This window comes from Panthera uncia, chromosome B4 (genome assembly GCF_023721935.1).
Source record: "Panthera uncia isolate 11264 chromosome B4, Puncia_PCG_1.0, whole genome shotgun sequence".
In the NCBI taxonomy this organism is placed as follows: domain Eukaryota; kingdom Metazoa; phylum Chordata; class Mammalia; order Carnivora; family Felidae; genus Panthera; species Panthera uncia.
Genome location: NC_064809.1, coordinates 119,111,525 through 119,127,839, shown reverse-complemented (window position 1 = coordinate 119,127,839; position 16,315 = coordinate 119,111,525). Strand labels below are relative to the sequence as shown.

The window sequence follows — 16,315 nt, the reverse complement described above, 5'->3', positions numbered from 1 at the left end:
AATCAGAAACACACACAGTTTGAAAGAAAACTTTATTTTCAAAATCTCATAGTATTAAATGACCCTCTTCTCCTCTCTCCCCTCACATCCCATGGGGGAAAAAACCACATCTATCCAGACAAGAAGACTTTCTTACCATGTACTTCAAGATCGAATGTGCAGCTGTCAAACTTATCCTTATAGGTGACCTCGCACCTGTAGTTTCCTGCATAGTTCTCTTTGGCCTTAATGATCTGCATCTCAAATGTGTACATCTGCAACAAAATGCATCCGGCATATTTCAGCCCCACCTTGCCAATGGACAGAAGCTATCACATCTCAGATATTTTTGAAATTCCTCAGCATCGGCTTAATGTTTTTTATCTGGGAGCTCCAGCACAGTGCTGTCAACATAGGAGGGGGTCAATGTGCTCCCCAGCCTCTGGCACAGCAGGGCAACCAGGCTCAAGTATAGGCACTAGGAGTGGTAACTCTAGAGAATTTTCTGGGGCTGAAATCTCTCAAAGCTGAACCTCAAAATGACACAGAAGGAATGACTGAACTGAACCCTGTGCCAGGAGATAAGGGCCATACCCGGGTTTGCCTTTCGAAGGTTTCCTTCAGCTGAAGGTGCTTCCCAGCTTTGCTGGCCAGATCCATCCATTTCCCTTTGAACCATTTGATGGTGGGTTTTCTAAGAAGGTCTTCAGCCTTGACTTTGGCTATAAAGGTGATATTTTCACCTAGAAAAAGCACAAGCAATTCAGACTGTGGCGTAAAAAGTGCCATTAGTTTTGCTCTCAACTGGAGGGAGTTACACAGGATTGCCCTGCAGAGGCTGTGATGTGACTGGTGCCCTGATTTTTTATGCATGCCCTAGGAGTTCTTAGGTTACTCCAACTTGTTCTGTTTTTGAAGTTATGAGGCAGAAAAGGAGCAATGGGTTAATAAGGAAATACTTTTTGTTTGGCTTTATCATGTATAAATGAAATAAAAATGGAAAGCCTCACAAATGTATGGATTTTTTCCATCCTCTTTATTAGGCAAGATGATGGGAAGTCTGGATTTACATGACTAAATGTGACTAAATAAAATTCATCTTTTTGAAATAAAACTACTTATCCATTTGTATTGATTTTTGGGCCCTAAGGACATAAAAATTCTAGCCTAGCATCCAGCCAAGCACTTTGGTGTCTTCTAGAAATACAAGGGGAACAAATATTTCCATCCACATGCAATGTACTCCTATATTCTAGACCTGAAAGAGGTCATTTTAGAATATAACCAGTCAGCTAGGTGGCTCATTTGTTCTGATCACAATATATTCCTTATAAAAACTTATTTTGTGAAAATTCCTGGACCACTAGGTCCTCTCTAACTTACCACCCTGTTTATTTCCTTCATGGCACTTGGCTTTTGTGATTATCTGTTTGTTTAATTTCTCATTGTCTGTTCCTCCCATTAAGACTGTAAGTTCTGGGGCACCTAGGTGGCTCAGTTGGTTAGGAATCTGACTCTCAATTTTGGCTTAGGTCATGGTCTCACGGTTTGTTATGCGGAGCCCTGCCTTGGAATCTGTGTTGATGGTGCTGAGACTGCTTGGGATTCTCTCTCTCTCTTTCTCTCTCTGCCCCTGCCCCACTTTCTCTCTCTCTCAAAATAAATAAATTTTTAAAAAGATTGTAAGTTCTGAATTCTCACACGTTATACTAGTATTCAGGACAGTGTCTAAAACAGGAGGTGTGTAGTCAATATTTTTGGAATGAATGTCTCCAAAGTGAACCCTCTATCCCACTAGTTTCTGCTGAGATACTACTTGTTATCATATGGTGTGTGTGCAGATTTGTAATCATCTTATGGAATGAGTATGCCTCAATGACAGCAAAACTGGCTCAGAGCTTTAAGATACACCAGACATTGTTCAAAGCACCTCACAGGTAGTATCCCCGTTTTACAGATGAGGAAAGTGATGTGAACCCAGTCTGACTCCTGAGTCTAGGAACTCAACAACTATGTGCTAAAAGTTCCTAAAATGATAGCTTTCACCCTCCGTTTCAGGTTAGAAAAATGAGAATCTAGTATATAAATATGATAGAATAGTATTCAGCCATAAAAAGGAATGAAGTACTGACTCATGCTACAGCTTGGATGGACCTTGGAAACATTATGCTATTGGAAAGAAGCCAGCCACAAAAGGTCACATATTGTGTGATTCCATTTACACCAAATATCCAGAGCAGGGAAATCCATAGAGACAAAGCAGATTAGCCAGGGGTTGGGGAGGGGTAGGGGACAGAGAATGGGCAGTAACTGCTTAGTGGGGTACATGGTTTCTGTTTGGGGTGATGAAAATGTTGAGATAGAGGTGGTGGTTGCACAGCACTGAGTGTACTAACAGCAACTGGTTGTTCACTTTAAAATTTTTTTTTTTCAACGTTTTTTATTTATTTTTGGGACAGAGAGAGACAGAGCATGAACGGGGGAGGGGCAGAGAGAGAGGGAGACACAGAATCGGAAACAGGCTCCAGGCTCCGAGCCATCAGCCCAGAGCCTGACGCGGGGCTCGAACTCACGGACCGCGAGATCGTGACCTGGCTGAAGTCGGACGCTTAACCGACTGCGCCACCCAGGCGCCCCGGTTGTTCACTTTAAAATGGTAAATTTCATGCGGTGTGAATTTCACCTCCATTTCAAAAGGAAAGCAAGATTTAATGCTTGGCACTCACCAACTTTCACTGATCCTGTTTGAGGCTTCTCCACAAAGAGGGTGGACAGCTGGGAATTGGCGTTCTGCTTGTCTTGTTCCTCCGCAGCAGGCGATTCGCCAAGAGACCATTCTATTGAGAAGAAAGAAAGGAAAGGATCATTTCAGGGCCAGATCCTTCTTAGGCAGACTTACCTGGGTTTGTCGTTCTTGTCAATGCTGAAGCTTTTCTTTGTCTAATAAACCTGGATAAATATAACATCATTCTTTCCATCCATCTCCCCTGGAGCCATCAGTAGAGTGACAGATTCCCATTCTTACAAGGGGTGCCTCTTCCATATAGAACATTTTCTAATTCCTAGAAATAGTAAAACTTTTCAGGTAGGTTGTTACTATGTGTTTGTTGGCAGCCAGAGTTTCCCCGTCCTGTCTGTTCCCTAACAGATAAATAATGATGGGAAGTATATTAAAGCAGAACTGTGTCATAATAGGTGAATGACTATAATGTGCCACGTCCATACAACAACAGAACTGGAAAAGACTAAAGGAAAAAATCAGTTTGCTGGTCAACTGAGAAGGGCTAGGGCCAGACCTAGCCTGATATTTCTAGATTCCTTGCTTTTATATGATTAGATGATTCCACTGGATTTGCATAAATGAGGCGGTAGTTTGACAATTAAGTATCTGATCATGACCAGCAGGCACAAGTTCCAAGAATACTAGGTGCATCCTGCAAAGGGGGAAAAACAGAAAAAGAAAAATCAACTCTGAGGCTTTCCCATGAAGAGAGAGAAGCTGAAAGTGAAGTTTATTTTTATTTTTTAGGTTGCACTCCAAGTGCTAGGCTGGTATTAATCAGTGGTCAACTCCAGCAAGGAGGGCAGGAGAGAGAATTGTAGACATTCCTTCCCTCTGTCTCCAAGAGCTAAATGCAGAGAAGTTCAGTTTCAGCCACTTAGTAACTGGAAAAAAAAAAAATGCATGGGTTGCCAACTCTCTGTTAATGTTTCTTGAAAAGAAGGAAATGTACATTTAGTTATTTTAGTTTTCAGGTAACAGTCATGCTATCCTTAGAAATCATCATTTTCACAATGAAGTTATACAATGTAGTTACATGATTACGTGTGTGTGTGTGTGTGTGTGTGTGAATGTCCATGATATTCATGGTAAGAATGAATTATGGCCATTCATATTTGGAATAAGAGAGCAGGAATTTGTATTGTTTTGTTCCTTTGTATACCCACAAGTGCCTACAAAAGTGCCTGTCCCTTTAGAGGCCCACAGTGGGATTGTAGTGAGCCCTTAACACGAATTTGTCGAGTGAATGTACGACCTCACAAAATTGTAGTGACTGCTGACAAGATACATTTGGAGGTTTTTACAAACTGTAAAACAGTTCTAGAGAAGTGTGAATTATTCTCTAACTTTAGCATATCCCCAATATGGAGATTTTCAGTTTCTTGATCTCTTTGTATTTGCTAAATGTTAAAAAATGATATCTACAATAAAACAAACAAATCTGTGATATATGTGGCTAAATTCCTGTATTTGTGTGTGTGTGTGTGTGTGTGTGTGTGTCATGCAAAATTAATCATTTCTCAATACATTAGTTTTCTTGTAAGAAGATTTGTAATAAAATATTGCTTTTTTTAAAAAGCTACAAACAGAATAAAACAAAGATTAGAATTAAAACAGCTTCAAGAAATGAGGTCATTAGTGACTATATTAGGATGGGGTCGGGACGCCTTACTGCAGGCGAGCGCTCACCTGAATCTTTTCTTTCCAGGGCCCGACTACCCACACCTGAAAGGAAAGTGTGATTCTGATGATACAAGGGCAAGGGGTGAAAATGGACAGCTGACTCCAGCCTTCTTGGATTCCCCTAAACCCTGTCTCTCCTCATGATGGGGAAAAAAAACTAGAAATCGTCTTGGGGGAAAAAAAATAGAAGTCAGCTTGTTTGGAAAATTAGTAGAAGAACAATAATAAAATAAAAGAATTCAAATATCTAAAGAACAGGGGACAAGGGCATATAGCTGGAAAGGAAAGAAAACCATTTTTGTCCTTAAAATTCATACCCAAGATTTACTAATCTTATTTATTTCACAAAGAAAGTTTCCTTTCATTTAAAAAAAAATCACCATTAAAGCCCAAGTTTTCCCTGCTGGTGTTGGCAGAGGCAAAAGCTGGTGACCCTGCTTTGCACACTGTCTCATCAAGGTTCTCTGCCTTTCCTTTTTCTTTATTGTCAATTAACAATAAATTACAAAGTGGGGGTAAGGAGTTGGAATCATCCTAACCTGGAGGCAGGGCACTAGGCGTGGAGGCTTCCTCTTCATCTGAAACAAGAAATAGGAAGAAAAAGTCAAGAAGAAAAGGACTTTGTCCTGCAAAAGAGAAGTCTCCTGCAAAAAGAGAAGGCTGAAAAAAGAGAGAACACACAAAACACCCTGAATGATGAGTCAGCCTTAGAAGACTTGGTACCTGAAAGATTAAACTCAGTATTACAGACCAAAGAGAAAAATAAATAAATAAAAGCGTGAGAGAATAGAGCAATCCAGTGAAAGTGCAGATTAAGAAATGGAGCTCTGGGCAAAAATTTCATGTGACTGTAGGTTAGGAAAAAAATTAATGCTAAAAATTGAACCTTGACAAAATCAACAACACAAGTGTTTTAGAGTTCTTATTTTGTAACTAAAGTCAGTGTCAGATATAATTTGCATGCCACAGTCATTTGAACATAAGCATAAAAAAGCATAAAAAAGAGAATTTGTTCTCCCCTGCCCCCCAAAACCTTGTGACTAATTCCCCTTTTATATTTAGGAGACAAAAGACAGCACTAACTACATTAATTAAGATAAATCAGTTTGTCATACTTACTAAGTTTACCAATATTTATTTTAGGAACTTTATGAGCATTTCCTCATGATTATATTGGTATTGGCCAAATGCTGTGTAATTTAAAAAATATTTATGAAAACACATTTGTAAAATTCAAAACATGCTTTAGAGTGTTCATGTGCAGAGGCACTGAATATTCTCCTTTTCTAAACTGTCTGAATTTCAAAGGGTCTTTATAATTTTAGATGCTTAAATAGGCATTCAGTGTTATCTGAACCTCTGCCCCTCCTTTCTCGAAGCGTAAAAACTAATGTCGGTGTAAATAATAATAATCTTTGTACTTAAAACACTAGAATAATTGTGAATTTCAAAACAAACTTATGACTATATAAAATAGGATACAGAAAATACATGTACATGGCTGTTAATTTTAAAGTGCTTAAAAATTCCTGACAAAAGGTAAAATAGCACATTTTTATATAATATATCATAATTATAATTATAATATATAATATTATATATAATTATACATAATATAGTCTATTAGAATATTTACTACAAAGATTATTTACTAGCCTGAGATTTCTTTTCTAAACTGCCAAACAGGAATATGTTTTATTACTTTTTAACAAAATAACTAATGTAATATGTCAAGAAACTTGATGTCATGTCTTCAAAATACAAGAGGGGATTCGCTGAACACTGGGATTTGGGATTCTTCAGAGGAAACTTTCTGGGGTCAAAAAAGCTTGGAAAATGCTAAGCTAAATAAAGTCAAATGTATTTTATTATATTGTATGGATGTGCTCTTACTGAGGGGTATCGCAGACTTCTGTATGCTAATGGACACTGGCACTGAGGGGTGGAGACAAAAATGATACAGCAGTTAGCCCTTCCCAAATTTTGTTCACTTTTCAATCCTTTTCTCCTGGAACATCCATTAACATCCACAAAACCGTGCATTTGGGGAGGTATAGGTATTCCTGAGCTATTCCAGAAGATTGTTAGATAATCAAAATTTTACATAACCAAAAATAAAATACCTTGAGATTTTTCTGTATCATTTGTCATGCATTTAATTCATTATTTAGTATTCTATTCTTGTAACCTATTCGAAGGCTTTTATTTACTCAAGTATGTAAAGAATCTTGATTTAAAGTCCTGTCAAAATTCTTTAAAAACATTTTTTTTTAATGTTTATTTTTGACAGGGAGAGAGAGACAGAGCATGAGCAGGGGAGGGGCAGAGAGAGAGGGAGACACAGAATCCAAAGTAGGCTCCAGGCTCTCTGAGCTGTCAGCACAGAGCCCGACGCGGGCCCTGAACTCACAGACCCTGAGATCATGACGAGAGCTGAAGTCGGACGCTCAACTGACTGAGCCACCCAGGTGCCCCAGTCCTGTCAAAATTCTTGAAAATGAAGTTTTAAAACTGAACCAAATCCTGGGAAGGAGCTTTTTTAACTAGAAACTAGAAGCTGGAACCATTTTGAGTCAAATGAACATTTTATTCAGGTTTTTGTGGTCGCTAGTTTGCTTTGTGCACTGTGCATAGTGAATTAATTGTTTAGAATGCAAAATAATTGAGAAAAGAATATTTACATACTTGCATAAAATGAAAGTGAAAAGAGAAGCCATTTGTTGAGCAGAAATTTGATGGGCAGTAGTTTCAGAGTCTACTAAATGTTAAAACTAATCGGAGGGACATTCACAATTATTTTAGACTATTAAGGCACCACATATTAAAGCAGTGCTTCAAAGTATCATGAAATGATACTCTGGATGATCCCACATTACTTCCAAACAGCAATTACTTCCCAATTGGCACTTCATTGTACATAAATGTTCAACTTTACTGAAGTTCTAGAAAATATAATTGACAACGGGCAAATTTTATGATTCGCTCCTTTCAAAAGTAGCTTTGGTCCTGGCATCCCATAGATTGGAGAATGTAGTTAAGATGCTGGATCCTCATCTTAAATTCTAAAAAAGGTGCCTGCTTGAATTTGGTTGAACTGGATGAGAATGAAAGATCTAATTTTCTTATATACTATGGAAAAACAGGTTCTACTGCTAGAAGGGAAACAGAATATCCAACTGTTCTGGGTTGTGCCTAGTTCCACAACACATATATTAAAGCCAAGGCATCGTACAAATAATATTTTCAAACAAAACAGAACAAAAAATACAATACATAAGTTATATTTTCTTTTTTTCTATTTAAAAGTCACTACAGTGACGATGAAAAACATCTGTTTTGGGGTCTTCAGAATACGGCATATCTGAAGACCACAGACCAGAACACCAGACACTCTCCCCTAGCTCACGGAAGGGAGATTTACCAACACAGAATTTTACTTGTCCTTAGGTCATGGGAAAATAGCACTTTTTGTAAAACCATAAAAACGGTTCTTTAAATAACTGAAGTTCCCAGAGAAGAGGGCCTGGAAAGTAGAGGAAAAACTCTGTCTCATATTACAAGCTTGGGATTTTAGGGGGACACATGTAAAATCTGGAATGCAGGGAGAGAACTCTAGAGATTATAGAATATATAGATTCTTATGATTCTACACATTCTCTTCGGCATAAAATAATTTCTACCTATGGTTGATATAAATTGCCTTTTTAAATTAATTTTTAAGTCATACAAAACTTGGGACAATTGATGAGATTTTTAAAAAGACCAAAAAGCACATGAAATTAAAGTATATGTGACTCTCAACAAACCTCACTTAACCACTTAACCTTGTTTGATTGCGACCAAGTTCTGAATTCCTCAAGCATAGTAATCAGTTGTGGAAAACATTGGCTCATGTGACCAAATTAACCACAGCAGCAACAACAATCATGTATGTAAGGAAATAATATCAACAGCTGACATGAATTCATCATGTTTGGAGGCATTTGATTAATTGATCACATTTTCTTTTTTTTAATTAAAAAATTTTTTTATTACATTTCTTTAGTTTTGAGCGGCAGAGAAAGAGCGTGAGTGAGAGAGGGGCAGAGTGAGAGGGAGACACAGAATCCAAAGTAGGCTCCAGGCTCTGAGCTGTCAGCACAGAGCCCAATGCGGGGCTCGAACCCACAAACTGTGAGATCATGACCTGAACTGAAGCCGGACACTCAACTGAGCCATCTTGGAACCCCTTTTTAAAATTTTTTTAACCTTTATTTATTTTTGAGAGAGAAAAAGAAACAGAGCATGGGCGGGGGAGGGGCAGAGAGAGAGGAAGACACAGAATAAGAAGCAGACTCCGGGCTCTGAGCTGTCAGCGTGGAGCCCAACATGGTTCACGAAGCCACAAGCCTTGAGATCATGACCTGAGCTGAAGTCGGGTGCTTAACTGACTGAACCACCCAGGCGCCTAAGATCATATTTTCTTAATGAAAAGGCACATGCCTTCATACCGTGATACTTCTTATTTTTTCAAAATTTATTTATTTATTTTTGAGAGAGAGAGAAAGCGTGAGCAGGGGAGGAGCAGAGAGAGAGGGAGAGAGAAAGAATCCCAAGCCGGCTCCACACTCAGGGCAGAGCCTGAATTGGGCCTCAAGATCAGGATCTGAGCAGAATCAAGAGTTGGACCCTAGACCAACTGAGCCACCCAGGCGTCCCTTGCACCTTGATACTTCTAAAGTCAGGATTCATCCTACAGTAAATACATACATTTATTGAGTCTTTTTCTTTTCCAAATCCATTAAATCAATGTTGTATCTTATAATGGCTGTGTCATAAAATTGAAATGTGTGGTGATAGTAGTACTTTTTCTTCTCATTTTTTTTAAAGTTTATTTTTTGAGAGAGAGAGAGAGAGTGGGGGAGGGACAGAGAGGGAGGGAGAGAGAGAATCCCAAGCAGACTCTGTGCTATCAGCCCCAAAACAGGGCTCAAACTCATGAACCAGGAGATCATGACCTGAGCTGAAGTCAAGAGTCCAATGCTTAACCAATTGAGCCACCCAGGCACCCCAGTGATATTAGTTTTTAACAAAGATCATTACAAAGAAGTAATATAATTAGAAAGCATAAAGTACATTGGATGGTTGGTTGTCTGATACCTAAAGGTAAAATGACACAAAAAAATGTTAGCATGTGAATTAAAAACACCAGAACAATGCTATTGCAGAAAAGGGATCTAAATGAAGACAAAAAATTGGAATCACTCTTTGCATTTAAAAAAAGGATCACATCATTTAGGAGAAAACTTGCTAGAGCTTGCGCTGGTTCACTTCCTCATTTGCCAGCCACACTCATGCCAAATGAAAGGCTCTTCATCTCAAGTTATGTGAGATCTTTAATATGCACAAGGTTCATTCATGATAGTTTATGGGGTAATATTGAAGTTAATGCCTGGAAAAAAGAAAGTAAGTCTTTATTCACTTGCAGTGATTACCAAAAGTGGATATTTTTCTGAAAGAAAAATAAAAAGAGGCAGTAAATATCCCATTTGGGCTTACCAAAATATATCAAGACGCAAAAATTAAAAAAAAAAAATTGTTTTTAAGTGCCCGAACTTAGGTATTGAAGTGAATAATGATTTTCAAAGTAGTCTCTGATGCTAATGCTCTGGCACACCTGGAATCACTCCCAAGACCAGCTTTGAACTTCCCCTGGGATCAGGTGTTAAGGTGGAGATGAGACCCAATCTCATTACCCTGTGTTCACGTGTACAAGGTTGACTGGCCAAAAAAAAGTATGTTCCCACTTGATCACCAACATTATTCTCTACACATGGCCCTCCATGACAATTGTCTGTTTCCAAAACTGAAAGCCACTGTCCTCTGCTGATGGGTGCTCTCCCCTCCAAAGCTCCCTAAAGTTGGCTCCAGGAGAACAGGACCCAGCAGCCAGACCCATGCCTGGCACAGAGCCGACACTTAGTGAAAAATTGCTGAATAAGTGGACATTGGAATAAAAGACAGATCTTTTGGCCCCACTGAGCATGTAGAAAAGAACCTGTACCTAGCACCCCATTGATTTGCCATCTGTGTTATTCTGAAAGAATTCTAAGCCATAGCAGCATTGTTTTTATAAAGACATTGCTTCCCAGTATGATCACTCTAAAAGGGATTTGTGCATCTAATTTCTGGTATTGCTGCTTGGTTACACACATTTCTATATTGCCATCTCTATTGTTTCAATTCCAGGACAAAGTTATCAGTATTAGGGAACAGGGTAGCTGGATGGACAACTCCAGAGGCAAGCAAGCAAATAAACAAATATTAAAACCCCTTCCTGGGAAATCAGCTATTTCCCAGACAGAGACTCTTAGTAAATGTGAAAGAGTTGGCAAATCTAACCTCAAACACTACTTGTAAGATTGATATAGGAATGAAGCAACATTCTGCGGCTATCAAAAAATTTTCAGAACGTTTCCAGATTGTTCCAGAAAGATCCAGGCAACCTGAGAAAAATATTAAGCCTACACTGCTGTGCAAAATTTTCTTAGTAGTGACAGTCTCGGAGCTACTAACTGACTATACTTCAACTAATTAGATAGAAGAATAAGTTCTGAGAATGCACTAATATCCAGGAGTGGCCATTCTTAATGGTTTTAAGTGAGTTGGCCTCACAGTAAAAATCATCCATCTCTTCTGGGGATGCATAGCACCAGTGTCTCATCCTGAATCTCACTGACTCGAGAGTTTGGGGGATGTTCATACTCCTGCCCAGCAAACATGGTAAGGGGAAATAAAAATCTATCCAGAGTACTACTGTCTATATGACCGAATAGCTAAGCCTGCCTGGAAATTCAATTGTTCATTCATTCTACAAGTATTTATTAGGAGATTGCCATGTGCAGCTCTCTCTGCCAAACACTGGAAGAAATGAGCTAAGGGGACCAAAGAAGTGTTAGGACATGGTGCCTGACAAAAAACTTGAAACCTGTTAGGGGAAGGACTGAACCACTAATATGTGATTAAGTTGAGAAAAGAGTGATCTGATGCCAGAGGCCATAGGTCCAAGAGAAATCAGGAGGGGGAAGGGCAGATGAAAGACAGCTAAGACAGTCCAGGAAAGCTGCACAGAGGAGTGAAAGCTGAATTGATGGCTTAAAAAACAATGAGACGGACTGAGGGCTGAGGGAGGGTGAAGGGCAGGTAGGGACATTCTAGTCAAGGCTGGAGAAAAGGTCTGCTACACCTGTCAATTCTGTTTATGCTTATGCAAGCCTTCTTTCTCAACTAGGGAAATACATAAAGCGGTGATTACTGTGTCTACCTTTTACATAGCGTTGTCTTTGAAATTTCCCTCTCCTTGATGAAAGTAAGTAATAGTTCAAGAGGACCGTGTATTAGAAAATAACTTCCATCCATCTACCTTCTTGATTTAGGGATGTCACTTTCTATCCTAAACTGATTTGCTTCCTAGTCATGGAGAGCAAATAGAACCATGGCCGTTTATGTGGCTGGGAGCATGACTGCATGTGGCCATGGGCTTGCTTAATTCTGCAAATGTCAGAAAAAGTGCTGCTAATTTCAAAATTCCCTAGTCATCTGGTCTAGCTCTTTCATCATACTGGGTTCTGTGTTTAGAGAAGAGTTTTTGTTGATTAGTTGACTGGATGATTGGTTGATTTTAACTTACAGGAAGGCATTTTCTCATTTAAGCATACAAACATAATGATGACTTTTCACATTAAGGGTCAGGCACAGGCTTTGTTTAAACATCGACAGCTTGCCCTCTGGTATTATATCATCTACTTTGTTGGTTGAGCCTTACAGCCTGGTCCAACCACCTTTCTAAATTTGGAAACAGAGGGGTATGCCACTGGCCTTGTAGAGAATAATGTTTCAATAGCTTCAGCCAGGATGTCTAAACATCCTTGAACCCTTCTCATGGAAGGAGTTCTAGAAGTTTGCACTGTCTGCATTCCATAAGCAAATAACCTTCAGACTGTAGCCCATGTGGCCAGGATTACTATTTATGTTACTATCCATGGGTGCCACTGAAGGTCAAGGACAAAAGCACCAACATTATGTGTTCATTTATGATATTGTAAATTCAAGTTAACTGAAGAAAAGAGGTCCAATGTACTGAAAGAAAAAAGCATTTTACTAATGTATAGGAGACAATAATACCATAGGAATTAGGTAATGAAATATGACATAGTAAGAACAAAGAAATACTTAGCATGCTTTTGAGTAGTGTCCAAAAAAAAAAAAAAGAAAGAAATATTGCAATCAAGAAATAATTGGTTATTCCAAAATTTAACTGTGTTATTCAATCCACAAATAAAAGAGGAACTTTTAAAAATGATGATACAAACATATAGGCAGAATTCTCTAATCTATATCTGTGAAAACTTTCTTTTGTAGAAGGGTAATGCTCCTTAGCTTAGGACAGTTGGTCCTTCCTCCACGGAGAGACAAAGGAATGAATATTTCATGGATCCACAGTAGTAAGTAGTACATGATAAAGATTATTCACTTTCTAAGACTGGACTATCTTCATATAAAGTAAAAATAGAATAATATTACAATCATAAATGAGTTTCCAATTCAATAAGGATCAACATAATGTTTGCTTAAGGTTGTACTGTCAATATATTTAAACCATCATATAAATCTATGCAAATATACAATGTTACAAAATGAGATGCTAGCCTTAAAAAATTGCTAGTGAAACTTGGAACAGTTCATCAGTAACATGAAAATATTCCATTAAAAAAAAAATGTGTAATCCAGATAACTTTCCAAACTGGCACAATCCCAAGAATACCAGATAACTCTTTTCCTTCACATGCACATGGTAACTTGGAAACTACCAATTGATTTGCTGGCATCTCAACAAATGCTTGTGATATTTTTATCATTGTTGTTTTTCTTTTAGAAAGGTGAATCATGAAAACTGATCAAAGCACCCTTTGTTATGCTGACTGATCATGCAGGTAAGATGCAGAAGAACTCTAAACCGCACCGATGAAAGGTAATGTGGAGAAGTTCTATAGGACCACCATGGCAGTCAATACTGACCTCTTTCTACTGACCTCCTTTTGTTGAATTCAGCCTCACTTCCCCTCCCCCGCAACTCACCTTTTGTTGGTGTAGTTCCGGCCTCTTTCCCTTTATTTGGTTCTGTATGGAAAGTACAAGCACATTTTTAAAAGTGTCTCAAAGAAAGCATTTAATTGTGTGATGAGCAATGGGGTGGAGGGTGGGAAAGAAGAAATTAATGGCAACAGTACAGGTCATAAATGACACCACATATTCACTTATTACACTATACATGAGTTATGGATTTTGGAATTTATAATGTAGAATCCCATTAAGCTTAACAAAAGCAATGAATAACTCTGATCACTTTTGAAGAAAGTATACATAGGGACATGCAATACAGATTTTGTTAAAATATACTTAGCTATGCTGAGCCTATGTTAAATGTGCTTATGTAGAAGTGAGTATAAAATGTGGGTCACTTCATTTTAGACCCCAAAAGGGACTGACTTTTTAAGGAAGTTTGACCCATGTAGTGATTCTAATTGTTTGGACTTCGAGATGATATTATAGTAATAAGCCGGGGTATACAATCTATAATTGTACAATAGTTTCAAAGAAAATATTTTGGTGCATATACTAATTTTCTAGGTTGAATGGAGAGGCAATAATCAATGCAACATGAGAACAGTAACATCCAATTTCATCAGCTGAGGCAGATCATCTAGCTTGCTTCTCTCTGTCCAGAATTAAATTAGTTTAGATATTTGCAAATATGTCTGACTTGTGATATATGTGAGAAAAGAATTATTTTAAGCATGGATTCTTTTATTTTTTTTTCTAGATGGGTGAAGTAGAGGTCTGAATCTTAGTTAACTAATAACTACTTTAACAGTTTGGGAGGAGACTTGCTTTAGCAACAGGAAGTCAGTATTGTGTGATGAATATGAAATATGCCTATGCCATAATAAGGGGAACTTTAGAGCAGCCCAGTGACCTCAACAGATCTGAAGAACAGAAGGGAGAAGTTATGTCTTCAATGGCCTGTAGGTTTTCAGTGTACTCAATATTGGCAAAAATAAATTTGTAAGTGCAAGGAGAAAACACACCAAAGAAGAAGATCCTAAGAAGAATGTCACACATCTATACTGGCTAAAAGAAAACTAAATTGAGATCGTCCCTATTTGAACTCACATGGCACTGAGCCTCGTTCATTCATTTTGACACATGGCAATATTTTTCTACACTGGTTAAGGGTTTTGAGTGTGTGAATCTTGTATTCTTAGCCGGGCAAAGGGGCTCCTGTGGACAGTCAAATTTCTCAAAGTGGCTTCCTGAAAATGATCTCCAGATGGAAGAGCTTCATAATCACCTTTCAAATTTCCATGCAAAAAAATCACCAGCAACTGAGGCCTTTTCAGTTTCTGCTTTCACCTAGACTGGGTTGGTCTACAGTGACTTCTCACCCCTTGACTTCACACCACATTGTCAATTCAAGAAACCTGCATTAAATCACTTTCTGCCTTGTGAGATTCTCACAGTATTTCCTCGTGTTTCAATTTAGTGGTTGTATTATATTTGGTGGTTCTCCAGGCTGTATTTTATTTTCTATGTGGTTGTAAGCAAACTGAATTCAAGATAATGTTTTCTTCTTAGAGTTCCAATATTATTCTTTTCCTTAGGTCTATGTGAACGTAAAAGCAGGCTCCACCTGTTGTGTGAAATAGTAATGCCCACTGTCGCTGGGCATCACATCTACCTGCCAAGGGGTTCACTGGAACTCTTTTCTTTTTTATGTTTATTTATTCTTGAGAGAGAGAGAGTGTGAGCAGGGGAGGGGCGGAGAGAGAGAGGAAGACATGGAATCTGAAGCAGGCTCCAGGCTCTGAGCTGTCAGCACAGAGCTGTCAGCACAGAGCCCAACGCTGGGCTTGAACTCATGAACCACCAGATCATGACCTGAGCTGAAGCTGGATGTTTAACCAACTGAGCCACCCAGATGCCCCTTGTTGGAACTCTTTATTCCTGTTTTTTTTTGTTGTCACCATGGGGACAACAGGGTACTATGAAGTGGAGGAGTTGAGCCTCAGAGGCCACCGAACTGTCCTGGAAACTGTTTCTTGAGGAGTTGATGGTGACGTAGTTCACAAGAAAGATGTGGGCTTTGTTTGGCTTTAGCTATATGTGAAAAAGCTCTGCAAATCCTTCATCCCCTCAGAGGCCCAGGCTCCACAATGCTAAAACGTGCGCATGACAACAACTTTGGCATAACTAGAAGGGTCTCTGTAAGTGTATGATGTGCCATCCAAATCAGATTAATGTGAGAGGACTATACAAACACAATGTATTATTTTTTATATCATTATTATTATCGTTATTATTATAAACCTGTTACAACTGTGGTCATCCAATTTCTCTGGAGGAGTTAGATTAAAACTCACAGTTTCAGTGGAGGCCAGATCATGCTGGGATGGAGGTTCTGTATTTGCAGCCCAGACATGTGAAGTAGTGTTTTTACTCACCTGGGGGTGGGGCTGGGGCTGGAGCTGGGGCTGGGGCAGGAACTTCATTTTCTAGAAATGAAAAGAATAATGGAAGTATTAGTCTCACTTCTCCGAGAGAAAAGCTACTTTCCACAGCCCCAAGCTGTGCTCAACTCCAGGCAGTTAATCACCTGCACTGACAAGAGGGACAGAGCAGGAAAAGCATCAACCTGTGACCAAGACACACTGCCTTTTGGTATATGGTGTGAGGTAAGGATCTAAATGGTATTCTATAGATTTCCAGGAGGACTAAATGGAATTCTATAGATTTCCAGGAGGACTAAATGGAATTCTATAGATTTCCAGGAGG

At 38.8% G+C, this 16,315-nt stretch overlaps 1 protein-coding gene across 1 annotated transcript in view; it reads right to left on the bottom strand.

Moving 5' to 3' along the window:
• MYBPC1 (myosin binding protein C1) overlaps positions 1-16,315 on the bottom strand; it is a 76,804-nt gene that overhangs the window by 55,004 nt on the left and 5,485 nt on the right. Inside the window, exons 3-7 of the mRNA XM_049626715.1 lie at positions 4,984-5,104; positions 4,451-4,486; positions 2,706-2,816; positions 574-722; positions 137-254 (exon numbers count right to left, since the gene is read on the bottom strand). Coding sequence (XP_049482672.1) covers positions 137-254; positions 574-722; positions 2,706-2,816; positions 4,451-4,486; positions 4,984-5,104 — 535 coding nt within the window. The remainder of the gene's footprint in view (positions 1-136; positions 255-573; positions 723-2,705; positions 2,817-4,450; positions 4,487-4,983; positions 5,105-16,315) is intronic.